Source organism: Chanos chanos, chromosome 2 (genome assembly GCF_902362185.1).
Source record: "Chanos chanos chromosome 2, fChaCha1.1, whole genome shotgun sequence".
In the NCBI taxonomy this organism is placed as follows: domain Eukaryota; kingdom Metazoa; phylum Chordata; class Actinopteri; order Gonorynchiformes; family Chanidae; genus Chanos; species Chanos chanos.
In genome coordinates, this window is record NC_044496.1 from 3,278,077 (window position 1) to 3,305,452 (window position 27,376).

The 27,376-nt window shown below is 43.0% G+C and overlaps 2 protein-coding genes across 3 annotated transcripts in view; both read right to left on the reverse strand.

Annotated features, from left to right (window-relative positions):
• Positions 1-1,488: 1,488 nt before the first annotated feature.
• On the reverse strand, positions 1,489-10,457 carry mdka (midkine a). The gene is made up of 5 exons (XM_030764665.1): positions 10,338-10,457; positions 3,002-3,084; positions 2,500-2,667; positions 2,140-2,301; positions 1,489-1,861 (listed from the first exon to the last, which is right to left on the reverse strand). The coding sequence occupies exons 2-5, from the start codon at positions 3,081-3,083 to the stop codon at positions 1,833-1,835; spliced, it is 441 nt and encodes a 146-aa protein (XP_030620525.1). The 5' UTR covers position 3,084; positions 10,338-10,457; the 3' UTR covers positions 1,489-1,832.
• A 9,761-nt stretch (positions 10,458-20,218) lies between these two features.
• dgkza (diacylglycerol kinase, zeta a) overlaps positions 20,219-27,376 on the reverse strand; it is a 107,482-nt gene continuing 100,324 nt past the window's right edge. For both annotated transcript variants that reach the window (XM_030794272.1, XM_030794271.1), the window contains 4 exons: positions 27,153-27,273; positions 24,977-25,013; positions 24,291-24,390; positions 20,219-20,345 (listed from right to left, as the gene is read on the reverse strand). In XM_030794272.1, the coding sequence (XP_030650132.1) occupies positions 20,229-20,345; positions 24,291-24,390; positions 24,977-25,013; positions 27,153-27,273 (375 nt within the window). In that variant the 3' untranslated portion in view covers positions 20,219-20,228. The remainder of the gene's footprint in view (positions 20,346-24,290; positions 24,391-24,976; positions 25,014-27,152; positions 27,274-27,376) is intronic.

Consider the following 27,376-nt stretch of genomic DNA (forward strand, 5'->3'; position numbering starts at 1 on the left):
CTTGAAATTGTTTTTTTGTTTTTGTTTTTTTAATTTTTGGCTCTTTGATATTCTTTACATGAAGGACTCGGCAAATTAGCCTAAATTAGCGAAGCAAGCTGGCTAAATTGGTAAAAAGAGCTGTGTGACCGAACTCAAGATAAAAACACATAATCTGGATTACGTATCCAGATTACGTATCATTTCACAGAACCTTGCTTAATTGCCAACTAAATCAGATAGCAAGCCTGCCATTCACAACTGTTCATTTGATAGTTCATAGCTTAAAAACTAACAAATTAGCCGCCGCCACCCCCCCCCCCCCCCCCATTAACCTTTCACTTGAGGCTTTTTATTTGACACTCACACACTGTCCGTGGGACATACAGTACTTGCCCCTATTTCTCCTGCTCTGTCTAGAGTGCTCTGTCAAGTTACAGAACACAGAATCTCTATGCAGTAGAATGTACAGCTGTCAGTGGAGCGTGTGTGTACACAAGTGTGAAAACCCCAAAACAACACTATTCAGCAGTGAAAATGAACATCATGGATGGAGGAAATTTTCTTCCTAAAAAAAATCAACCAACTAATCAATCAATCAATCAATCAATCAATCAATCAATCAATCAGTCAGTCAGTCAGAAATCCCATTTCAATGTCCTTTATTGAAAAGTCTTTCATTGTCCCTGCTGGGAACTGGTGTGTGTCAAAGTGTTTAGCATGTCTGTGTCCATGTGTATTTCATACCATTCACTGTGGTAAACAAAATTCCGGATGCACCTTGCATGTGTATTCATATACCTTATTTGAACTGTTTACTGTTGTCAAAAATCATCATTTTATTTCCTTGGGCATCTAATCTCTACGGTTTTTATATACACAGTAAAGGGGATACGTCAGATCTCTAAGAAAAATAATCAATTTGGAGCCCCACTTTTTTACAAAAGATATTTGTTTAAACTCATTCAAATCCCTCATATGTGTTAGTAACACAGACTGGACAGTCAAGAGGAAATCAAGGTGTTGTTATGTTAAGACTGTAATGTTAAGGGGGGGGGGGGGGCGCTTTGAATTATGCATATACACGAAATTCTCACATACACTACCTTTTTATGTTTTTGTTTTGTTTTGTTTTTTTAAAAAAAAGCATTTTTGTATCATTATGTTTTTTTACCCAATCGTTCTTCTCCTTAGCCTACAAAATCGAGGAGGAAGACTCATCCCCAGACTATATTTATGAGGTTGACTACTCATATAATGTGTAATATAATAATTACAGAACGATACATTACAAAACTGTATTCGTAAGAGAAGAAAAAAAAGGAAAAGAAAATGAGAGTGTACAGTTTGTGATCTATGCTGTGGTGGTATGGAAAAGATGTGAACATCTACCATGATGATAGTCTGCTGTGTTCACCAAAAAAAAAAACAAAAACCCAAAAGCAACGAAAAGAAAAAGAAAAAAAAAATGGTTATGAAAGAAAAAGAGTTGTCGTAACAGATTGAATGTGACCGAACAAGATTTAAAAAAAAAAAAGAAAACAAGAAAAAAAAGAAATCCTCCCATTTCCATATATGACAGTGAAGCTGGACTTAAATATGCACGAGATGTGGTCATAGCATGACAATACATGAAACAGTTTTTTTTCTCCCCAATGTAAGGGCTTCAGTGTTGTTGAACACACACTCACTGACGTGGGTGAGCCAACACACACACACACACACACCGGTACATATCGCAGATCCGTTTCCACGCGCGTATGAGAAATGAAAAGAGGCTGGTTTTGGATAGTGGACTTGCTGAGGGTCACTTCACATTTTTACGGCTCTCTCTCTCTCTCTCTCTCTCCTCTTTAGTTCGCTTTTCCTTTCCCTTTCTTTCCTGTGAGAGGAATCAGAGGAGACAAAATAGAGACAGAAGTTATTTTCTTTTTAACCAAAGCCAATGTCAACGTGAGTCACCGATTTTGCCTCACAACCTCAAGGTCACTGTTCCCATATAACACATATACACGCCAGGTTCACCTGTCCCACACTTCACACACGTACAGGGCCGGTTATAGAGCGTGTGAGCGTATGATTCACACTGTGTTTTTACTCAGATTTACTCTTTATCAGACAGCGTTTGGCAGAGTTCTCAGACTGAGGTGACACACTGACCCTTGTTCTTTGTCTTGGTTTTGAGTGAGCAGGGTTTGGACACGGTGATGCTCTGTTTACACTCTGCATTGTACAGGGCCTTCACCAACGTCCCGGAGCGAGCCTTCTGACCTGTGGCCGCGTCGCACTGGCCCCACGAACCGAAACTGTACTTGCAGTCGGCTGGAGGACGAGACACACGCGGACGGCCGAATAAAGCTTGGTTCACATTCTCTGCACTGTCAGTACAGTCTGCTACACATCTGATCGTAATGATATGACCATTAAATAAATAAATCAATAAGTAAATAAACAAACAAACAAACAAACAGACAAGCAAACCAGCATTTCAGCTGACTGCATCCAGAGCCCTGAGCATACCGCCAAAGTCCTTTTTCCAGTTGCAGGGTATTTTGCATTTGAGTTTGCGGGTCTGATCGTTGCAGGTTCCCTCTCTCACGCCCGGCCCGCAGTCGCCGTTGTTTGCCACACAGTTGCCATAGCGCCATTCGGCACAGTCTGACGCAGCCTTTGATGCTTTGCCTTTCTCTGGCAAGAGAGAAACAAACATGAGTCATTGTTTTTTGGTAGTTGTGACCATTTTTAACATTTGGAGTGTTTTTCAGTTTTTTTTGTTTTTGTTTTTTTTTTTTGAGTTTCGGGGCATTATTGTGTCATATGTTTAAAGATCATGATTCTCTCCGCACTAACTCCTGCAGACTGTGTTGTCCTGTCGATTTGAACGGTAAAGTCTAAGTTACACTCTGTGTGAGTCATATCGCATAATACACTCAGAGTCTATTAATTAAAATCCTGGGCAGATGTTCCATAACCACACAACAGAGGCTTTTTAAAGGGGTTCACTGGACAGTCACAGTCATACCTCTCCTGTTTTTTCCCGCCTCTGCCGCAACAATCAAGAAGGCCAGCAAGAGCACGACGGCCAGGGAAAGCACACTGCGCATTCTGTCAAACAAGAGCATCAGAACACAGGATTAGCACACACACACACACACACACACACACACAAAAAGATTATTCAAGAAAAATTCAAATCTTATAAATTAGACAGGGCAGGGGAGAGAGAGAGAGAGAGAGAGAGAGAGAGAGAGGGGGACAACAGAGCAATGCTACGATATTTCTTTAAATAAAAAAAAAACCAAACCAACTGTCATAGTGTTCGTGAAAAACAAACAAACAGGGTATCTAGTTATCCAACGTCAATCGGAAATCTCATTACGTTCAAGATTTGGAGCAAAGACGGTTAACACACCAGTCCACGCGCATCAGCAGTTTAACCTGTCAACCCTTCAAGACCCATTCAGGAGCTTCTATGGAAGCTGACTGATATGACACCTGCCATTAATGATGATGCTCTCTCTCAGTGCAGGCCCGTGCATTTGGACAGGCCTACACTTCAGACTCAGAAATCGAATTAGCATTTGCTGCTCTGTTCAGGTCAACCATCGATTTTTTTTTTTCTGTAACAAAATGCTGCCTTGCCCTTTTTAGCCTTATGTTTTGACAATTATGCAGGGGGAGGAAATTTTATTAAGACTCCGATTTTAAAGGTGAAACGGGGCAATTTTTTTCCCTCGACATATGATATTGATTTTGCATTGTGTATCAGAAATACTGTCAAATTCACTACACCCACTCTGTACCCCTGGACACACATATGTGCATTGTCTTTGATCACCCACACAGAAACACTCCACAATATACCACAGACAATATTACAATGCTCATAAAAAAAACCAGTCTAACTGGTTATAGTCTTTACTGGCTGTTTTGCTGTTACAGTTTGAACAAATTCGGGTCAGTAAGCATAACAAAAGTGACCTCAGGACAGACTTCCTGTGGATTTAATGTTAACCCAGAAAGCCTGTTCTTCCAGAGGCTGAACAAGCTGATTTCAACCCCTTTCAGTCAAAGTTATATGTATCTGTTCTTCCCACACAGCCGTTCCTGTCTTCTCTGATCCTGTCTGGCAGCGGTCTGGTTTACCGTGGTTTTGACCAGGGCCGTGTGAGACAGCTGCCCTGTGTGGTACTGTCAGGCAGAGCGAGTTTGGAGAACCCTCTAGAGGAACTTCATTCTGTGCATTCACAGTTTACCACACACTCATTGTTCCACTGGGGGAAAAAAAAACTCCACCAGTTTCCAGGCACAGGGTAAAAGCCATTTTCCTGTGGGTCTGAGGCAGTGGCCTTTTGATGTGACCTGAAACAAACTACCTGCCTGTCAGCAGAACCCAATGACTTTTTCAGATGGAACAGTTCTGGACTCCGGGCCATGTGCTTTCTTTCATTTGACGATAACCAATGAACTGACGAACCCGACCAAGCCGTAAGCATGTAATTCAAGCATTTTCCCTGGCTTGACGCCTGCTTTTCTGTTCAGCTTATACAAAAAAACCTGCCCAACAGATAAAAAGCAAACACCGCGTGGAACGGCGTATTGGGGGGGGGGGGGGGGGGGGGGGGGGTGACCGTGCTTTCCCGTAGTGTGAGGGGAAAAGTCATGCTATAGAGTGGAGGTTAATCACATTAATGCTAAAGTCTGATTAATGCTCAACCGTTTCCTTACGGGTCACGGTCCTTTCACGTTCCCCCGTGCGACGCCACGTTGGACCAATTTGAAGCGGTGGCCACATGCTTCTCATTAGGTCCCCAACTACATTTGCAAGAAAAGAAAAAAAAAAAAAAAACGGAAAAAAAAGCAAACGCTAACCACTTCCCTCAATCAGTAAAGCAACACAGTGGAGAGCTGGTCTGTATCAGCTGCTCCCGCCACACTCATCTCCCTCCCAGCCCCGGGCCAATTACGGGCTGAAAGGTCAACATCGCTATGGAAACGGAGCATTCCGTGCGACCGGCGCATTGGCGCTTTCGCTGGACTGTGTAGTTTATGGCCAACAGGAGAGTGTTCCTCCCTGTCATCTCGCCCTCTTTAGAAAAAAAACCAAAAAAAAAAAAGAACAGCCAATCACATTCTTTCACAACACCCCCCCACCCCCACCAAAGACGCGTTCACCTGAAACTCTTGTCATAAACGCCTCTACGTGTTTTAACAGTCCGACATTACTGATGGCGCTTTTACTTTTTTTTTTCTCTTATTCTTTTTTTTTTTTTTTTTGGTGCTTTTTGTGTGCGACTATCAAAAAGAGACAGCAGCAGAAATGAAAGCCCGAGCGACACAAAAGGCCGGGGGGGGCGTGCGCGGGGAGGGGGTGTGTGTGTGTGTGTGTGTGTGTCAGGGATGGCTTATTGCCCCCCTCCTCCCCCTTTTAGGCACTTCATCAACATATTCTGTTGACCCACTAAATCTGGCTGCTCCCCTCCAAAAAGTAATGAAGTGTCAGGGACTCAGCAGCGCATGACTAAACACTCCCAGCAACCATAAATCTACCCCCCCCCCCCCAGCCCTCTCCTCCTTCTTTCCCTCATCCCCAATTTATCTCTCTTTTCCCCTCCCTCTCTGTCTCTCTCTCTCTCTCTCTCTCTCTCTCTGTCTGTCTTTGTATGTCTGCTCAGAAATGTGTAGCACTGTTACTTGAGAGAAGAAGAAGAAGAAGAAGAAGAAGAAGATAAAGAAGAAAAACACTTTTTTTCGGCCCGACACGGCTCTTCTCCAGCCTGTGTGTTGTGTGTTGTGTGTTTTGTGTTGTGTGTTGCGTGTTGTGTGTTTTGTGTTGCGTGTTGTGTGTCGTGTATGTGAGACAGAGGAGCAGGGACACGGAGCTGCAGACTGGGCATGCTCACAGAGCCCTGTCTGTTGTGTGTTGCATGTTGTGTGTCGTGTGTCATGTGTTGCGTGTCGTGTGTGTGAGATGGAGGAGCAGGGACACGGAGCTGCAGACTGGGCATGCTCACAGAGCCCTGTGTGTTGTGTGTTGCGTGTTGTGTGTCATGTGTTGTGTGTTGTGTGTTGTGTGTCGTGTGTGTGAGATGGAGGAGCAGGGACACGGAGCTGCAGACTGGGCATGCTCACAGAGCCCTGTGTGTTGTGTGTTGCGTGTTGTGTGTCGTGTGTCATGTGTTGTGTGTTGTGTGTCGTGTGTGTGAGATGGAGGAGCAGGGACACGGAGCTGCAGACTGGGCATGCTCACAGAGCCCTGTGTGTTGTGTGTTGCGTGTTGTGTGTCGTGTGTCATGTGTTGTGTGTCGTGTGTGTGAGATGGAGGAGCAGGGACACGGAGCTGCAGACTGGGCATGCTCACAGAGCCCTGTGTGTTGTGTGTTGTGTGTCGTGTGTCATGTGTTGTGTGTTGTGTGTCGTGTGTGTGAGATGGAGGAGCAGGGATAGAGAGCTGCAGACTGGGCATGCTCACAGAGCCCCACTGAGTACCAGCGTCTCCTCAACCCCTTTTAAAAACTCTTTATCAGGCCCGGGGAGAAATGCAAAGTTCACGCAAACCATCTCCTTCCAGCTCTCTCTCTCTCTCTTCTTCTCTCTTCCCTCCTCCTTTCCTCTTTTTCTGCCACTCTCTTTTCTTTTCTTTCTCTCGTCTGATGAGCTGAGCTGATTCCATGCTGGGCAGAGAGACAGTCCAGACCCAGTATTACAAATCATGAATTTCACGTTCAATAACACACACAGCATCTGCATGTTCTACGCCGCACTGGAGAGTTTTCCGCAACTCAAGACAGTTCTCAGTCTACAGGGACTGATATGGGCTATAAAACATTATGTTTCCAGTTCAGTGAGTTTTGCAAGTCTTTACATAAATAACTCTGAACAAAAGTACTTCGATCGAGAGTTGTTACAGTGGACGGACATGGGGTCTGTGAGTTTTTCTTTGTGTGGCCTCACACAGTGTATTAAGCTTCAGGAAGACTTTTCCCTTCTGAGTTAAAAAGCCAAGTTATTTTTTTCAAAGACAGGTTTTGCATAAAGGATAGTTAAACTGGTGAGACTAAGCACCCGATATAAGTCAACAAAAAAGTTTTATGTAAAGATGGTTTGATCATGACAAGCTTTCGTTTGATTCACAGGAGTGTTTGTAACCATGCCACCCTGTGACATTCACATTTCTCAGCTACAGGGTGTTTTAGATTTAAACATCACCTAAGAACACTTTTTTGATTTTTTGGCATGAGCTCTTAATGGACTGTGCGCGTGTGCATGTGCATGTGCATGTGCATGTGTGTTTGTGTGTGTGTGTGTGCGCACGCGTGTGTGTGTATGCGTGTGTGCGTGTGTGTGAATCTACGAGCATTGCTGAAGAGCACAGCAGTGTGTTTCCAGCACATAAAGCAGCATTCCTCTTCCTCAAAGAAAAGCCACTGACCGAGAAACATCCGGAAACTCCTTCTCAGGCCCGTGTGAAAGAAGCCGGAGGGGAGCAGCAGGTCACAAAGGAAGAAAGAGAGAGAGAGAAAAAGAGAGAGAGAAAGAAAAAAGAGAGAGAGAGAGAAAAAAAGATCACGCTGTCCCATTTATATCAAGCTCAGGATATGAGTCTGCTCCTTCAGAGTGTTGAGCTGAAGGGCTTTTACCTCCATTCACATGAGAGACACAAAGACCTACCCCCATCGCTTCACATTTCTGTGTTGTCAAACTGTTGAGCTTGAGCAGATCAGAAGAACATGAAAACAAGATCATTCGGTTGGAAGAGAAGATCTGGAGGGGCACAGGTGGGCCCTGGTACAGCTGACACAGGGTCGTGCCATTGGCTGATTATTACAGACATCATCAACAGGCCAACAACACCTAACGTTAGTATCCCACAACACACTGCAAAGAGTCATGAATGTTTGGAAACATATGCAGATGGTGTTAACCCATTATTGAGTGCTGCTTCATTACACTGTTATGTAAATATTGCATTATATAAAGAAACTATTACATAACATATTATATAAATACATTTCCTACAAGTGTCTGTAAACTGTTATGTCTGCTCATAAACCTTCTTATGACATTATTAGGACAATTATTTCAGGTCACTTTAAAACTGGTTACTGTACTGTATTACTTTGAGAAGATGTTTTGGTATGCTGCTCTTAATCAAATGTGTTGGTGTAGAAATGCATTACATGCTCAACAGCAGAGCACTCAACTTGTTACATTTGTATGTCACATATATGCTGCACCACTCTCCCCTAACACATCTCCCCTAACACAGAGCTTCAGTAAGAGGCTCACTGCTCACAGAATCAAAGCTATGAAGGGCTGGGGAAAGCGCTAGAGCAGAGAGAGACCTTGAGAGAGAGAAAGAGAGAGGGAGAGAGAGAGATAGGGAGGGGGGCGAGGGAGAGAGAGAGGGAGGGAGCGAGGGAGAGAGAGAGAGAGAGAGAGAGCAGGAAAAAAGAGAGAAAGAGAGTCAGGGAGAGGCTTGACTGCTTGTATTAAGACTGGCACAGTTTTAGAGGGCTGACTGAGAGAAACTGCTTTAAAATGGAGAACTAGGCTAACTCTCTGGCTGCTCTCTCCGAATAAACTCCCATTGCTCTGTCTCCCTCTCCCTCTCTCCCTCTCCCTCCCTCTTTCTCTACACTCAGCAACAGAACCAGAAAAGAAATAAAAAACAGGACAAAGGAATGTTTACAACTCTCCTTAAGTTTTGTAGCATGAATTGTGAATTGTAATCCCTAAGAAAGCAAGCACACCTTCTTAGACTTCCTTAGTTTCCCTCACGAGGAAAGAGGGGGCTGCTTTACATCAGAAGAGAGAGAGAGAGAGGAGAAGAGAGGAAGAACAGCCACACAAACAGTGGTTAGGTGAAAAGGTCTCAGTTTAAGAAAAAAGGAGAAGAAAAGAGGCAAAGCCCATCACCCTCTGTGTCCCAGGCCCTGTGACAGCCGATTTTAATCACTGCATTCAAGTCAAGAGCAAGTGAATGCACTGGAGTGTATAAAATGCACAAAACCCTCTCCAGAACTCTTAACAAAGCGGGGAAGTGCTTAAAGCCACGGGACATGACTGACAATCTGAACGGAGTGAATATGAATATAAATCAGTCCGTTCTTTCATTTCAATACAGAACATTAAAGCGCCACGTCTACCAAACCAAACCAACGACTCCAAACACATCTGATCATCACTCGTATCCAAGGCGCACAAAAAAAAAAAAAAAATACAGTGGAAACATTTACGAAAGCTCTCACATTAAGTCACCAGCTATTATTCGCCTTCATTGTAAGTTTCAAAGTTAAGAAGTTAGAGGTAAAGGAAGAAGTTAAAAAGTTAAACGTTCTGGCTGAAGGGTATACTTTATATATTGCAAACGTGTTTGTTGTAAGAGAGTCTAGAGTGATTATAGACAACGTCACTTTGTGTTAATTACAGTTGGGAGACTAAGTGACAGATAACGAGGCTTAGTGATATAAAAACAGATTTAAAATTCACTCATTAGAGGTAACAGCAAATTCTTAAGAGCCAGACTTGTTTGGTTTTTAGCCTATAGTCAAGAGATAGAAGCGCGTCTATGTTTGGGCAACACGCCAGGTTAAGTTCAGGTTGATTTGACAAAAGAGCCATAACAAAAGCTCTGAACTGGCAGCGCATCATTTTCTCCGGCAAAACAATCAGGGGATTATTGTGACGCCAACTGTCACTTGTACGCTTTAAACAAATCCATATGACCCGATAAACGCGAGGACATTAAAGTTAATCCGGCGTTTTAACAATAGACAACAAGTATGAATATTTGCCTTTTTTTAAAAAAAAAAGCTCGAAATGATTCATTTTATGAGCGAATTTTTTTTAAACCTAAGGAACAAAATCCGTAAATTTGTTTGGGACGTGTGTTCTACGCGTCCCTGAGAATACCGTAGAAGCTGCCATTTATACGGTTATTAATTTCACTGACTGCCCATAGAATATATATGTAAATTTTCGTTTTTCAGTAAGTTTCAAGAGCACATCACTCTTGGAACTCTACGCACCCGAATAAACTCATTTAGTTTAGCCGTGCAGTATACAGCACTTGTCCGCTGTGTTCCAAGCAATTTCCTACACATCAGCAAATGGGACAGGAGAAAACACTGAATTATAGGTCAGTCAAAAAGTTTCGATTTAGACTGAATCAAAGCGACTTACATATTTATAAGCAAGACTAAAATGTTATTGATATCCAGAGGATGTGGGTGGGCTGCTTTTTTTCACAAAGATTTGAGGTGCAAAAGTTATGTTTAATAATAACAATAATAAAAATTTAAAAATGGACAGCTATTTCTTTGTATGAATTAACCTCAGAACACTTCAAAACTTACTTGATCTCTTTTTGTCCTAGCTCCCACACCGAGACACTTCGTAAAGTTTGGTTGCCTTCTTATGTCCGCTAACTTCTCTTCAACATATAGCCACAAACAGCTTTTTATCTGTCCCCCCGGTCTTTGTTTCTCCCCCCAAAAAACTAGTTTGATCTAGCCTCTCCAAGGAGAACATTTAAATTAGCCACCCCGCGTGACATCAACCGCCCACGTGACGTTTAATCCCTTGCAGTGGACGAGGGGGAAACAAAACATCGGTCCTGCTTTACACGCTATTTATGAATATTTTCACCCGACCAGAACGAAAAAAACGAACGGGAGACTGCCATGGAATTGAAGTTTTTTTTTTTAATCTAGTGATTACTTAGCAAGTCGATCCAGCGCCAGCATTAAAAAAACTTCTTCCCTTTGTGCTTTTGTTCTTTAAACTTCACTTTACCGCTCTGTTTGATCTACTCGTGTAGTTTTACCTTTTATTTATTTAAAAAAAGACCAAAAATATATAGGTACAATGTATAGGTGTAGTTTTGCAGGCGAGTGAGAGATTTGTAATACTGTCCCTAGCACACATGTGTTTGTGCTGATTGGCATGAGGTTAATACAATAGAGAAAGAGTGTATTTTGTCTGTGTAACAGGACTGTCATCATTCCTTCTGGCTTTTTCCCCATAGTGAGAGATGGACAGTACAAGCTTTTCCACACTGATGGAGCAGATTCATCTGTGCTCTGTCCTGTAGTTACACAGGCTTAGCCCCAGCAACACCTCCCCCCCCCCCCCCCCCCCCCCCCCCCAAAAGCTGGGGCGGTTTATCACGAAGCTCTTGGCCAGTGCCTACGGACAGCTTCATCAGGGCCCTCTGAGTCTCTCTGACATTTATCAGATCACAAACATGGACTTTCCTGCCTCTGCTGTCCTGCCAAATCATTGGTGGCAGAGGCCGCCGTAGCAGAGCCAATAGATGAAAAAAAAAACCCCAAAAAACAATCCCCTACTGGAAGACACACGGCTGTTTAGCCTAGCGGGCACACCGCGCTGTAATTGGCTGGCCTGAGATCAGTGTGGCTGTTTTGTCCATACGAGTTTAGATCAGGACCCAGGGTTACGGCTCTGACTCTGGATCAGTTGTTAAGGGCAGACGGAGGCTAAGGCCACTCTGTTTTTCTGTTTTACAAAGAGAATCAAAGGACGGTCGTCTGCCGGGAGCATCCTGTTCTTCTGTTTGTATTATTAACAACGTCGTAGCGTTTGACCATTCGGAAACATCACATGGTCAGATGGCCTTACGGGAAAGGCACCAAAGAAATGATCAATGGAACAAACGGTGGAGCCAGGGAAATCCATTCGAGTTCAGCAAACGCACGCGCATGGTCACATCAATGTGGCTTCACACAGCTCGCTAAACCATGAACCGGACCATACAGCTCCCAGAAAGCGGTTCTGAAATAAACACCCTCCAAACTCAGAACCAGAGGCTTCATTTCTCTGAGGTTTCCTACTCTAATAACAGCCGTGTCTTGTCTGGCGAATCTAACATTCAGACCACATTAAACACAGTGCATACTCTGCACTCGTCATGGAGTGATTATCAATAATATAATCTTTTTTTTATTATTATTACATGTTATTACAGTAATTACTACATTCTGCACATGCTTGTTGGACACAAATTGAGGCTGTGCGAATCAAACATACAGCAGGACTCCTCTCAGTCCAGCTGTGCAATGCATTGAAACATGAAGTTGAAAGTGAATTGAGTGAATGTTGCTGTGTGGACAGAATATTCAGATTCAATCTGAATTCCATTGCGCCGCCTCTAATGAAGTGAGGGTTTGAAGAGTGCAAGGCCAGTGTCACGTTTAGGGTTATTCATACCCTTCTCGTGTTGAAGAACAGTAGCACTGACTGACTAAACCACTCCCTGTGCTGAAAACCATTCCTCTCGCCCCGTAAATGGCAGCTAAGTGCGCATTAATCGTCGGGCAGACGCGGAGATGAGAGCTCCCTGGAGACGGAGGATGATAGACATTTCAGATGAAAGATAGTATAATTTGCTGACGGTATGAAATGTCAAACCCTGCCCTTGTCTGCCCATCCCACATGAGAGAGAATGAAGGAGGCTGCCCACTGCTCCCGCGTCTGGTGTGTGTTCACTACTGGTGTGTTGGATGGGTTAAATGCAGAGTGACAAATTCACTGCTCACTGTTCACAGTGTGTGTGTGCAATCACTGAAACTTAACTTATACATCATCATCCAGGCAGGTCACAGTGACCCCCCCCCCCCCCCCCATCTCCTTTATCCTCAAACGGAGCATATGTGTGCGCATATGGATATTCTTTTTATTTGTACACGACTGTTTAGAAAAAAGATATTATTCTGGATGTGTCATTGACTGACGACCGAATTCCTGTTTAACAGTCAAAAGTCATACATTACAGTTAGATTTATACATGATGTTAGAGGTCATACTACATAGTTAGATTTAAAGTTAGATTTAATGCTGTCCTAAATGCGATATAGCCCTTTCCCATGATGTTCTGCTGAGTCTTGGGATTCGTGTAGGACAGGGTTTGGGAGGGTATGTACCTAAGTAAACCAAGCAAAACTGAAATTGCATTGAAGACATTATGTCAAGAATCTAATGATAAGGCGCATGTGTGTGGGACAAATTTGATTTTTTTTTTTTTCCCCTATTGTTTTCCTATGGTAAAGTCATGGTTCATTTCTTTTTTTTTTGACCAGTGAAGTAAGTAACTCACGGAGACAATCTCCATAGAGATGAGTGACTTTCACGCTTCCTGCAAGAGGAAAGCAAGCTTTATTCAGCTCAGAGGGAGACAAAAAAAAGCTCAACAAGTCTCAACAATTTCTTTCTTTTCCCCTTTTTAACAGTGTCATTCTTGTGAACCATTTATCACTCCGGAGAGCGGACACGCATTGTGGGAGAGAGTGAGGTTACAAAGGGAGCACATCTGTGTGACAGACCCCCATTCCAACGGATAAAAACCCCAGTGGATAAAAAGAGGGGAGAGAGAGAGAGAGAGACAGAGGTAGAGAGAGAGAGACAGAGACAGAGGTAGAGAGAGAGAGAGAGATAGATAGATAGATAGATAGATAGAGAGAGAGAGAGAGAGAGAGAGAGACAGAGACAGAGAGAGAGAGAGTGATAGATAGAGAGAGACAGAGAGACAGAGAGACAGACAGACAGAGAGAGAGAGAGACAGACAGACAGACAGAGAGAGCTTGTTTGGTGGGACATTTATATTTATGCTTCATAGCATGTGAGATGAGGTCACCCCCTTGCCCTCTGTGGCCAAACTTCTTCTCTGTGTTGACTGCAAGCAACAATTAGAAAGGGGGAGAACCAAATTCTCACCCTTCACTTCCACTGCCCCCCCTCCAAAAAAACCCCAGCGAATAACCCTCAGACATTCACAAGGCCTGTGTAATCACATGTTCAGGAAGCGCCCCCCCCCCCCTGCAGTCCCTCACTATAATCTCACAGAGGTGGTCTGCTTCCCTTCCACATGAAGCCTGCTCCACCTCATAATGAGTAAGTGAAGAGAGATGAACAACATCGCTGGAAACTAGATGTGGCTGCAAATTCTCCTGCTTCACACACAGTCTCTCTCTTTTTCCTCTCTCACTCACATACACACAGACACACACAGACACACACACACAGACACACACTCTCTCTTTTTGCTCTCTCACTCACAAACACACAGACACACACACGCATGCACACACACATACAGACACATACACACACACACAGTCTCTCTCTTTTTCCTCTCTCACTCACAAACATACACACATACACAAACACACAAAATGAATATGGATAAGCCCTCTGGGTTGCCGAGGTAATCTTCTTTGCTGTTTATTTATTTATTTTTTTTGCTATAGGAAAGCTGACTGTGAAAATGGTTTATACCACGTATGTTGGCGTGCGTTTGCTGTGTTTAAGAGACGCTCTCTTCTCAGCCCCTCCCATCCTGGGTGTAAACCATATTAGAGCTTCACAGTCTTTGTTCTATATTTACATACACTGTAAAACAACACTAACAGGGTAAAAGAAACTGAACCAAACACGCACAGGTGTCGGCGTGGTGGTAAGGTGGGTGTGGCTTAAAGCCGTCAGCTCAGACCGGGGAGTGTGTTTAAACATGGGGAGAGCATGTAAGACCCCGTACTCTTACAGTTTTTTATATTTATCTTTCCGACCTGCAGTTTAACAGTTTACCCCCCCCCCCCCACCCACCCTACATCATTGGCAATACTTAAATTAGCAGTTGTTCATTTTTCACAAATCAAATCAATATAGCTTTTTTTTTGCCCCATCAGACTGAAGGCCACTCTGAGTGTCAGATTTTGGATATTGCTGGACAGTAACAACATAAGACTTTACAATCAGATATTTTTTTAATCAGTGTCCTGATGGAAACACACATGAGAAAGCATGAAGACAAACAGTGTTCAGGAGTCAGTGGAAAAAATGGCTTTCATTAGTTCCATCAAACACATCAGGAAATCTTTGAGAACAGGACCCGTAAATGGAACTCGCTCGACTGGAGCCGTCTTGATGAAATTCTTCTGTTATTTAACTCATAATAGATTTTAAAGGGGGAAACCAAACATTTCCTTTTAAATTCAATGTTTTTATTGTTATTATCTTTTTTTTATTATTATTATTTTTGCAAGCAGACAAAAACAAAACCAGTGGCATGGAACAAACATTTGTATAGTCTCCATTGCACAGCAGTGTGACCACTCCTACAGGGTCACTTCTCCTATCACAGTTAAAAAAACAAAACAAACTTATGTTTATTTCTAAATAATTTAATATGCATATTGCACAATAAGACATGCTCTCTGGTTGATAAAATACTCCAGATAAAATTCCTTATTCTTGAATTGCACTGCAACTCAAGAAAATAAAACAAAACACAAAAAAACTAAAACAAAAACAACAACAAAATATATAGTATGCGCAAAAGTACTAAATGGAGCTAATGTCTTTAGTTTAATGAATATTAGAGGCAGTCAAGTTGTCTGAGCCAATCAGGGACCCTCAAACCCGCTGATCTCACCCCGCTAAGGACTCCACAGCATAAATTCTAGCCAGAGTGAGACAAGCAAAGAAAAAACACTATTGTACTAAGAGGAAGTAGCAGTTTACAACAGGGGGACAGCACAACAGTAGTCCACACAGGGCAAATATGTAACGGTGTGTCTTTCCCATGAAGCAGAATGGTGTTTTGTACAGTATGTATGGCACAGTTTGTACCAGTGGAGGTGAGAATTTGGTGAAATTGGGGAAAACAGTGAAGAAGGTTGGGGTGAGGGGGGGGGGGGGGGGGGTAATCATTTTGGCATTTACTCAGCGTACAGTGTAATCAGGAAAGCTTTGTGTAATCGCTGCAATAAATCTCGTTACAGTCAATATTACTCAAACAAAACGAGATCATAAGAAACAGGAAACATATGCCACGGATCAGAAAGGATTTGTTTGTTGTTGTTATTGTTGTTGTTTTTTTTTTCTCAGGGTTCTGCTGACACGAATGAGCGGCCATCGGACCGGCGGAGAGACGCGGAAACGAACCACAGCTCTGACGCGTGGCTGTTTCCACCGTCTGAAATAATGCTAAACGCTAAGAGTGGCTCAAACCCAGACTTTGGACTGTGTTGTGGGGCTGGGTGGGTGAAAACTGTGGATCTAAAGAGATCATTGTCAAAAAAAACTCCTCTCTCTCACACAGTGTCATCTGCCTGGAGCAAAGAGCCGCTGTCTGAAGTTTTCCTTTTGACCCACATACAGTCTCAGATAGCTTTCACACACAAGTTTAGTCCCCAACACATCCTGTTATTAAAAAAAAAGGAGAGAGAGAGAGAGATTCCAAACAGTAATCCAAAGGTTTAGCCAAAAACTTCTTCAAGTGCCTTCAAATATAAATACATGCATTTCACACAAAGCACATTGAAAAACGACAGCCCGCACCTATTTTACATTAAAGTGCCTTTCTTGGCACAAAACACCCCCCCCCCCCACCCCCCCCCCCAAGCTTAAGGCTGTGCCTTCAGGCAAATATATGATTTGTTGTTTTTTTTTCAATAGTATCTTAAATATTGCTCCACTACAAAAAAAGAATGAAAAATATCCATAGCATTTTTAGCAAAAAAATATTTTGTCGAACGAGAGTACAAAGCTAAACTGAGGTGAAGGGGTTAGAGCCCTGTTTGAAAAGCTTTACTTATGATTGACAGGAAAACGAATTCTCGACTGAAGAAACACTACTCTGCCCTGCAGGAATATAGAACTGCATTAGGATGGCAGCAGGTGAAAAACTAGATTATAGATCAGTAATCAGTGATCAATCACTTTCTGATCAGGTCAAATTCCAGCATTTCCACACCTTCTAAAATGGGGTTTTTATTTAGTATAAAAATACAATGGGCAGATTAATGGAAAGATTCATTCTGATTTTAAAAACATGTAGTTTCACTTTCATTATCCCTATGAATGCACACAAAGATAAAAAAAAAAGGTTATTTAAGTCAAATGAGTTTAAAATGAGTTGTTTTAAAGGATTGACTTGAACATGGATCTTGAGTTGAAAATGAGTTGTTTTAAAGGACTGACTTAAACAGGGACATCGTGGTTATGGGGAAAAATATGGAGATTTCTAAAAATGAGCCGTGAAAATATAGTCTCCTTCAGTTTGAACGACAGAAATAGAATAGTACTTATGTCAAAAGTCTAATTAAAACCTCTATGAATTTGGAACTAGCCTAATATTGCACGACAGACTGTTACTCATTATAGTTAAAGCTGACGGAATCTGACACCACTCCACGGCACAGGCAGGCTAAATGAGGTTTTTTTTCTTTCCTGGTTATAAATAAACAACATTAATTAATTATATGATATAATGTGACAAAAAAGCCACTTGTTTGCAAACATTACCATATTGCTTTCATTAAAAATGACTATACAAAGTGGGTGAATGCCATTGTAAGATTTAATGAACAGAAGTATTTGAGCTTTTTTGTGATATATTAAAACATTCTGTTATGCCATATCCTTTCCATCACATGTTCTTGATTTTTATTTAATTATTCATTGATTGATTTATTCATTCATTCATCAAGATCACGGGCCCTCACAGAACTCTAAATCAAACACTACTTCATATTTCAAGTCATTTTAAAAATCTCTGCACACTAAAATCATACATCTTAGATCTAAATCTGTGTCGGCCTGAGCACTCGACGTCTAAGGCCTTGCTTTTTTTGGAAAGAACTTCGAATCTTCCATCTTTTTTTTCAGTCTTTGCCCACTCAGAGAAGAAAGCATTCATTAGACTGCTTGTCTGAAAGTTACAGTCAGTGTAATTAAAATTCAGAAAAATTCAGGTCACTTAAAAATAAACGTACAATTCCGCATGACTGTGCTTCGATATTGGGTTTGTTTGGCTTCAAAAGTCATGTTTTCAGCTTCCTGCAGTGACGTGTGAAGTGGTTCAATCTTAAACGAGTCTCTCTGACAGATTTCTTACGCGACTGTCTGTTAGCATAACGACTTTCCTCTCCACACAGCAGCGTCAGTACGGGAGCCTGCCTACAGCTCAAACCTGTTCACAACAGCCCGTCACCAAAAAGAACTAACATCGCAAACAGCGCCAGTTGTGGTATCATGTTAGCTATTAAAATAAAAAACAACCAAACAAACAAAAAAAAAACTACTAAAAAAAAGAGTAGAATGCTTTAGGAGAATGTGTTGAGATCATGCTGTTCCTCTGACAGCAAGGTTACACCATCAGACCAGAGCATGTCTACCACATGACGTCTGTTCCATTAGAAAACCATACAGACAGATTCCAGGTCTCCATGTCAGATTCAGGATGTTACTGTCACATGTCCAGTGTTGCTTTTCTTACCAGTGCACAGTTTTCAAACTGCTTTAAGACACCATAATGACAACCTTCCAGCTGTGGGTCACAGCAGATGGAGAAAATCAAGGTACAGCCCGAGAACTGATTTTTGGTCTCGTCATTAAGAGATCTAAAAGGCCCAACCAAGTTCAAAAATAGAAAAACATCTCATAAGTGCTTAAGACAGGCGTGAATTCATGCAGACAGAATAAAAGGTTAATCAAAATATCTGGTTTAGAAACAGTTAGGTACAGTAGATGAATACTGAAATTGTAAATAACAAACTTGTCAAACAATGGAATTCAGTCTTTTTTTTTCTTCTTTTTTTGGCAAGAGAAAGCAATAAAATCAAATCTTTATAAATTAAATATTTTTAATAATTAAATAGCTCTCAGTTTCAAAGCCAATTTAAAATTTTCACAAATACTAGTTCAGGAAAATAAATAGCATCCTCATCTAACTAGTTTGCATTAAGACAGAAACCATATAGATTAAAAACAAAACAAAACAAAAAAAACTTCAGGTAAAAACGTTCAGAAGTTTTAGAAGATTGAGAAGCAGTTTCATTATCTTCTGGAATAAATTTCCGTAGAGGAATTGAAAGAAGCCGGTAGAAACAAGCTGAGAGTGAAAGAGAGAACAAAACAGGTTTGTACTCTGAAAAAAATGTACAGTTTTTATAATACAAACTTGACACAACATAAGTCCAATGTTACAACTACAAATCATATAAACATCTATTTACTGAACATGTCATAAGAAACAGGCCAGAGCCTTAGTACAACAAGTAGAAGTCCAAACAATGCAAAAGAATAAGAAGAGGAAGAGGAGCTGGATGATGAAGGCAACTGAAGCAGTGCAAGTGTTGTTTTAAACACGGCTACGAGGAAACTTTTATAGTACCAAACGTTTCATCAAAAGCAAATGTCCACAGCGCACACACACACACACACACACACACACACATACAAAAAACAAAACAAAACAAAACCCATCCTCACACGATCACATCTCCTATACTAGTAGTTTGACTCTCAGCCAATCAAAACTCATTCACTGAGGGCAACACAGCAGAGAATCCTTGGACTTACAATACGTCCATCAGTAAAGATTTGTACGTTCAAACACTAGTCTGGGTAAACAAATCAGTCACACAAATAGAAATGTCATGATGGGATTATACAGCAGGAAAAAAAAAACAACAACACTAAAACCTGTGTTCTGCCATGAGCTATAAAAATAAAACAAAAACAAAACAAACAAAACAGATATGGTGGTGTGCTTTTGAGCTCACCTGGCCCTACAGTCTCAATCAATCAAAACATCCTGTTTCAAATCCACAAATGATTTCTTTTTGTTTGTTTGTTTGTTTGTTTGTTTTCAGTGCTTTTGATACTCATGCTAAAGTTATAGAGGACAAGTGACAGAGGTCAAAATGACAGAGGTCAAAAAAAAAAAAAAAATCAAAAATCATTTCATTTCATTCATCAGCTTTTCATTCATAGGCCCACATTCTGATCCCAAAAGCCATCCTTATAAAACAAAAACAAAAACAGAAGCGTATTTGAGTTCACCTGACATTCAGCTGTGTTGTTCTGCAGACGCAGTACCAACCTAATGAACACAATTTTTTTTTTTTTTTTTTGGCAGTGCAGTGAAAGTATTAACTGTCAGGTCGACCAATCACCTGGTCAGAACCAGTCCATCACGGAGAACCTGAGGGACCAATCCCCTGCAAGTGTGTTCTCTCCTGGACCGGGACTTCCTGAAACATGTTCCCTCAGTAGCCCAGTAAACCCCCTGTCAAACACACGGGGCTGAGTGGTCTTGTTTTTTTTTCTTTTCTTTTAAAAGTTGTTTTTGGTTAATGTTGATTTGGCACAACAACATTAGGAATGTGGGCTTGGGTTTGGTGGGGGGGGGGGGGGGGGGGGGAGAAAAGGTCAGGGGTCAGAGGTCAAACGGCGGTCTCCTGATCTTCACGCTGGATCATCTGGTAGTGCTGACGGTTCTCCAGGTAGGCTGCCAGCTCCGCGTCCTTGGCCTTCTCCGCCCGGTGCCTTGGCGTGTCACCCTGCGGCAGAAACTCAGGGTTTAAAATCAAAGTGTTCACAGACGACAAAACTGTGCTTTTTCTGTGTGCATGACAATTTTTTTTTTTTTTTTTTGCTCTTCAGCTCTGATTCATTATGCCATTTCTCACATTCACATCTGATGAAACATTAACTCGTAGCTTTAAACTCTCTGTTTCAGTGGACTAATCTTCAGTCCATTCACAGTGATTGGGCTTTCTTGTGCGACTGTTTTTCCTTGTGTTCTGCCTACAGAAGCACTAAACGCTGCAGAAATCACTGCCCCATCCTACAGCGTTTCACACACTGATGCATGACTCTCATAGAGTTACAGCAACCAACAGCTGTTCCATTTTCACTGACCGCCGTGGAGGAAAAAGTCTTGTTCCATTTTCTCTGACTGAGACAGAGGGGGGGAAAAAAATCTCCTCTCCGTTCCCTTTTAACAATCAACACAACTAAACATTTTCAAAGCTCACGACAGATACTGTAAACAGCAGCGTAGGTAAGAATCCATTACTGAGGGACGGTTTATTTAAGCCGTCATTAAAAGTGCCCCGGGGTTAAAAGAGAAGGAAAAATATATATTGTGTCTTGTGTAAACTTGTGCATACAAACACTGGCCTCCATGCTGTGTGCTAACCTTTTGTGGAGTTCACTTAAGCTAGGAAACTGCTTTCCATGTGAAAAGAGTGGTGAGCTGAATCATACAACACTCTCAGAGAAATGTAATCCTTCAGCTGAACCCCCCCCACCCCTCCCTCTCTCTCTCTCTCTCTCTCCAGACAAAACCCAGTCTCATTCAGCCTCAACACCCTATGAGATTCAAAATTATTCTGCACAGTCATTTCCCATCAGAGTGAAGGGTCTGGCTGCTTTTTGTAGACCTCTTGAAAACCTCATGATTCATTTGAAAGTTCTCGCTCTCTCTTCTTCTCTCTTTTTGTCTCTCTCTCCCTCTCTCTAACTCACTCACCCTCTCTTTCTTTCTCTTTCTCTTTCTCTCATTCTCTTTCTTCCAGGTTTTAATTAGTTCTCTCACTCTGTGAGACTGTGGTTCCGTAATGGGACTCGTGAACACAAACGCCATCCGAGCAGGCTCAAGTTTGGATAAAGTAACTTTTTTTTGGTTACTTTTCAGGCGGTTCGTTAGCAGCATTCTCTGGATCTGTCACATGCTCTTCATCTCAAAGCTCCTCTTTTTTTTTTTTTTTAGCTAAGTTATTCTAATTAGTGAGAGAGCTTTCCCCAATTAAATGGTAGCATTCAGTGTGTCTATCGCGCTGGCTGGTCCGAACAGAGGGCAGTCTGGGACGGAGCGGGAATGACTCAGCAGATCATTCTGGAGGAATGGAGGTGATAAGACCCAAAGGCTGGGTCCAGATTGTGCACTTAAAACACCTTTTTACGTTTTCCGTGAACGAGCTGCCAGTTTTTTTTTTGAATGGTGGTTTGCTGGTAATTGCAGCCAGATCTGGTGCTGGGAAGTGCCAGAGAATGTGCTGGTGCGTTCGTCACGGACACGAAGCAGACACGGATGTGGACCCTGCGTTAGGCCGTTTTTCTGTCGGCTGCCAGCATCTCTGATGAAGTAGTCTTTTGTTTAAACAAACTCAGCTCAGCCTCAGGACATGACATAGTCTCATATGTCAAGACTCTAAAGCTCTGAGCTGTTTATGACCGCTTTTAAAAATGACAAAGTAAATAAGAACGTTATGGGAATTATAGATAAAAGAACAGACTTACAGTTCACGAAGCTGGTCAAATGTTGTCGAAAAAAAGAAAGAAAAACAAAGAACAAAGATTCTGCTTTTAACAACAGAAAATATATGGCCACCCCCCCACCCACAACCAATAAACATTTACTTAAGCCCCCCCCCCCCCCCCCCAAGGAATGTGGTGAAACAAAATGATGAACTGTTGTTCTGGTTTAGTCTCTGAACCCCGATCTCAGCTGTCTTAAAACTCAGAGAGAGAGGGAGAGAGAGAGGGAGAGAGAGAGAGAGAGAGAGAGAGAGAGAGGGAGAGAGAGGGAGAGAGAGAGAGAGAGAGAGAGAGAGAAAGGGAGAGGGAGAGGGAGAGAGAGAGAGAGAGAGAGTGAGAGAGAGAGAGGGTGAGAGAGAGAGAGAGAGAGTCATTAAAAAAATCGGCAAGACAGGGAGAATGAGGAAAGTAGTTGCTCATTATCCCAAGGCGAAGACAGAGAGAAAAAGGGAGACGGAGATAAGAAGCAGTGGTGCTGGTTGTCGGGGGGGGGGGGGGGGGGGGGGGGGGGGTGGTGCTGGTTGTCGGGGGGGGGGGATACTTTTCTTGAGGCGACGACGGGGTAAATCAAGCAGCCTAAATTCCTGCAAGATTACATTTCTCTCTGATGGACAACAGTCATCAGCATTTAAGCCTGCAGTTGCCTGACTGGGAGGATCCAGCGGAGACTGAGGGGGGGGGGGGGGAGGGCGCGCAATCTGAGAAGAGGAGCAGATCCTCACAGCAGATAGAGAACGAGGGAGACAGAAACGGATGCTGATGCAACACTTTCTCATGCTGAGGGGCAAGACGCCATAGTGGAACAGATCGTAGGAGAGGAGAAATGACGTCTACGGCTAATCCACATCCTCGAGGTACTTTAGAACAGTGAAGGGGACTGTCAGTGTGCGAAACAAAGTTTACCCTGAACAACCCCGACGTCTGCGCTCGGAGCCATAAAGGAGCGACGCCGTTAAACACAAAGACTCCACCTGCCAGATGAGGCAGAATGTGTGAGCTTTTCTGCACCTTTTCTGCTTTGAGAGACGACTTGATTCAGACGAGAGGATTTGTGCACACACACACACAAACAGGCCTGGGGCTAAGGTCCAGGATAGGGCCAGACCTTTAGAGATAGAGAGAGAGAGAGAGAGAGAGAGAGAGAGAGAGAGAGAGAGAGAGCGCGCGAGAGAGAGAGCAAGAGAGAGAGAGAGAGAGGTCTCTAATAAAAACCTGCTGTTCTCAGGACCCTGTGTGGCAGCGTGGCGTGGCTTGGCAATTTGGTACCTCCACATGCAGAGGTTAAACACATCACAACTGTTTATGGTCATGATTGGGGCAGGAGGAGGCGGGAGGAAGGGGGGGGGGGGTACGGGGGGGGGGGGTGCGGTGGGGTGCACTGCTAAACGCTTTCATTTGTGCGGCTGGAGTCAGGCTGCAGCGCCCGAGGGGAAGGGGGCGGGAAGACGGCTGGGCGGGGGGAAAATCTGAGACCCCTGGTATTGGACGTGTAACAGATCTGGCTGACTCAGCGATTTCCCATGGATCCCATCAGACAGGAGCTGAGTGAGAGGCGAGGCAAAGAGCCCGCATTCCCACAGAGCCAGACTCTCTCAGCTCGACCGTGTGGTTAACACACAGGAAAGTCATTACCATTATCATACCTAAACCATCGACTCAATGCCATCAGAGAGGCCATCGCGCTCCCCCATCTCCAAAACCATCCGACGCAACCTACATTCCTCTTTGACTACACAACAGAAACAAACAAAACAAAAAAATCTGAAATGCGTCTTGATGTATCCTGGTCGTTTTCCTCGTTGTGAGTCGGCTCTTTTTTTTTTTTTTTTTCGGTTGGTCTCGTGTAAGACGTAGGTAAGCAGTTAAACTTATTCGCTGAGATGAACTTTCCCCATTGTCATTAAAACATCATTCTGGTCACTTTGAAAACTGCTCCGGGGACGTATCTTAGCCACTCTGCTTAAAAAGAGATCTTGTTTTTTCCCCTCATAACGTCTGATCTGTTCAACTTTCCATCAGAGCGGAACAGGCCTGTTCTGATCCACACACACACAGACAGACACAAGGCACCAGATGATTCATACCAACTGTCAGTGTCCTAGCAACACTGTGCTATCTGTTTTTCTCCTTCGCAAAAAGTCTGTGAAGCGGAGAACTGGTTTGGACAGTTGTTCTGTTCTCACCTGTAAGTCCGTCTTCATTAAGGAGGCTCCTGCCTCCACCAGGTAGTGACAGATCGTCCTCTGGCATAACGAGGCAGCTTTGTGCAAGACTGTCTCCCCACTGACAACACAAGACAGACAGACAGACAGACAGACAGACGGAGAGAGAGAGAGAGAGAGGGAGAGAGAGGGAGAGAGAGAGAGAGAGACAGAGAGAGAGAGAGAGACAGAGAGAGAGAGAGAGAGAGGGAGAGAGAGAGAGAGAGAGGGAGAGAGAGGGAGAGAGAGAGAGAGAGAGGGAGAGAGAGGGAGAGAGAGAGAGAGAGAGGGAGAGAGAGAGGGAGAGAGAGAGGGAGAGAGAGAGGGAGAGAGAGAGAGAGAGAGAGAGAGAGAGAGACAGAGAGAGAGAGAGACAGAAACAGTTAGTTAAAGGATGCAGAGGGGGTTGAAAGATGAAAGACGCAGATGGATCTTATTATGTGTGAATGCAGGGCTTCAGGGTAATTCCAAAATGAATTACAAAAAAACTGTACAAAGATACAAATACTATCTTTTTTTTTTTCCAAAATATTTTAAATTGAACAGAAAACAGGACGACAAGGGTGATATTAAAATACAGCTCTGAGACGATAAAATAATAGACAGAATTATGCAGTTAAAAAAAGAAAAAGAAAAAGAGAAAGAAAAAATGATGGAACACTGCTTACTGTTCTTTTTCTGTTACATCCAAGATATCGGTAGGTGCTGTCGGAGGGAGAGAAACATAAACAGATTGAGAGAGATGAAAAAGAGAAAAAATCAAAGCTGTAACTGTATGAACTGCTATGCTCAGAGGTCACCCACTGTGCGTTCTCCTGTGGTCTGTAAAAAGCTTGCGTTGGAGGGCTGTTGACTGAGGATGCTAATGCCTGCCCTGCCTCGGCCGTCATTAATGCACAAATGCATCTGATACACGGGAGATACTCACTCACAGATAACACACATGCAGCCCACATTAACCCTACAGTACAGCCCACATCAACCCTACAGTACAACTCAAAATCACAGCCCACATCAACCCTACAGTACAACTCAAAATCACAGCCCACATCAACCCTACAGTACAACTCAAAATCACAGCCCACATCAACCCTACAGTACAGCCCACATCAACCCTACAGTACAACTCAAAATCACAGCCCACATCAACCCTACAGTACAACTCAAAATCACAGCCCACATCAACCCTACAGTACAACTCAAAATCGCAGTCCACATTAACCCTACAGTACAGCCCACATCAACCCTACAGTACAGCCCACCTCAACCCTACAGCACAACTCAAAATCACAGCCCACATCAACCCTACAGTACAGCCCACATCAACCCTACAGTACAGCCCACCTCAACCCTACAGCACAACTCAAAATCACAGCCCACATCAACCCTACAGTACAGCCCACATCAACCCTACAGCACAACTCAAAATCACAGCCCACATCAACCCTACAGTACAACTCAAAATCACAGCCCACATCAACCCTACAGCACAACTCAAAATCACAGCCCATATCAACCCTACAGCACAACTCTCAAAATCACAGTCCACCTACTGTACAGTCCACCTTAACCCTACAATACAGTCTTAAAATCACAGCCCATGTAAACCTATAGTACAGTCCCCTTACCTGCTCGACCCAATGGTTTTCCTAATACGAACATTTGTCTCAAAAAAAAAAACAAAAAAAAAAACCCAGCCCAAAAAAACAACCCTGGTGGTTGTGTGAGTGTGACCGGGACGGTCAGACATGGAGTGGTTAACACGTCTGTGTATTTTATTCTAGTGCTTGATAAAGTTGGACTAGACCACGTATCATTTGTTAATATCATAAGAGATTTCTAGCCTGTAACTCACTGACTCGTTACCCTAAAGCTGCGTTATCTTTTTTTTTCTTTTTCTGTGGGTGGTGGGTTCGGGGGGGCCTAACACAGACTCAGCTGTCTCTTATCCTCGCCACTATCTTGTGCAATGTGACTGTAAACAAAGGTTTTTGGGATTTGAAAAAAAAAACACTCGCAAGCCTTGTCCTTACTTTAAATGACTGATTAGATGTGTGTGTGTGTGTGTGTGTGTGTCTGTGCGTGCGTGTGGGTGTTAAAAAAGCCATGGTTTACAAAACAGAGGACAACCAACGCAATGTTTATCAAAAGCTGACATTACCAACACCACACCAGTAACCATCTGGGCCAGTACCAGTGGAGAACACTTGGTTACAAAGTGGCTAGAAAGTGATGTTTTATTCACGCTCAACACAAGTGCTATTATCTTCCTCTTCCCATTGACGTCAGAGGAAGTTACCGTGAAAGCAAAGGAGCTGAAGAAAGCATAGTTTAAACAATATGATAACGAGTAAAAGCTGTTTTGGCTTCGCTTCTGTTCAAAAGGTTTGAACAATGTGGTGGAGTGGAGCCTTTTTGGCTTCGTTTCAGTCAGACGAAATTCAGACGCTCTTTTAGATCCCTTATCTCTCTCCTCCCTTGGTGAAGCTAAGCCGTTTGTTTTAATGTCATTTTCTTTACAGTCTCTGCCATCTGTTTTATGAAGAGGTGATATCTCAAGTCAAATTCAATATCCAGTAGCAAAAATATGGGCACAGAAAACAACAGATGCATATCTGACCTCTGGAGAAGACGAAGATTAAAGCTGTCTCAGAGTTTGAGGAGAGAGAGAGAAAGAGAGTGTGAGAGAGAGAGAGAGAGAGAGAGAGAGAGAGAGTGAGAGGGAGAGATTTGATTTGATTTTGGACAGGTGTGAAAGCGAAGTGAATCATCCGCATCACTTCAGCTTTGGAATGGAACCCATCATAAGATCACACCCTGAGATTAAAAGGCCTCTCTCCTCACCATTATCGATGATGTACTTGACGACCTCTTTGCTGCCCACGTCCACGGCGTGGTGGAGCAGAGTCCGCCCGGAGGAATCTCGCATCGTCAGGTCCCCACCCAGGTTATGCAGCTCCTTCAGCTAAAGGACAAAGGAGACCAACCCGAGTAAAATAACACACATACAACGCATGCACAGCACAAGATATCATCTAAGACCACAACCACAACCTGTTATGCAATCA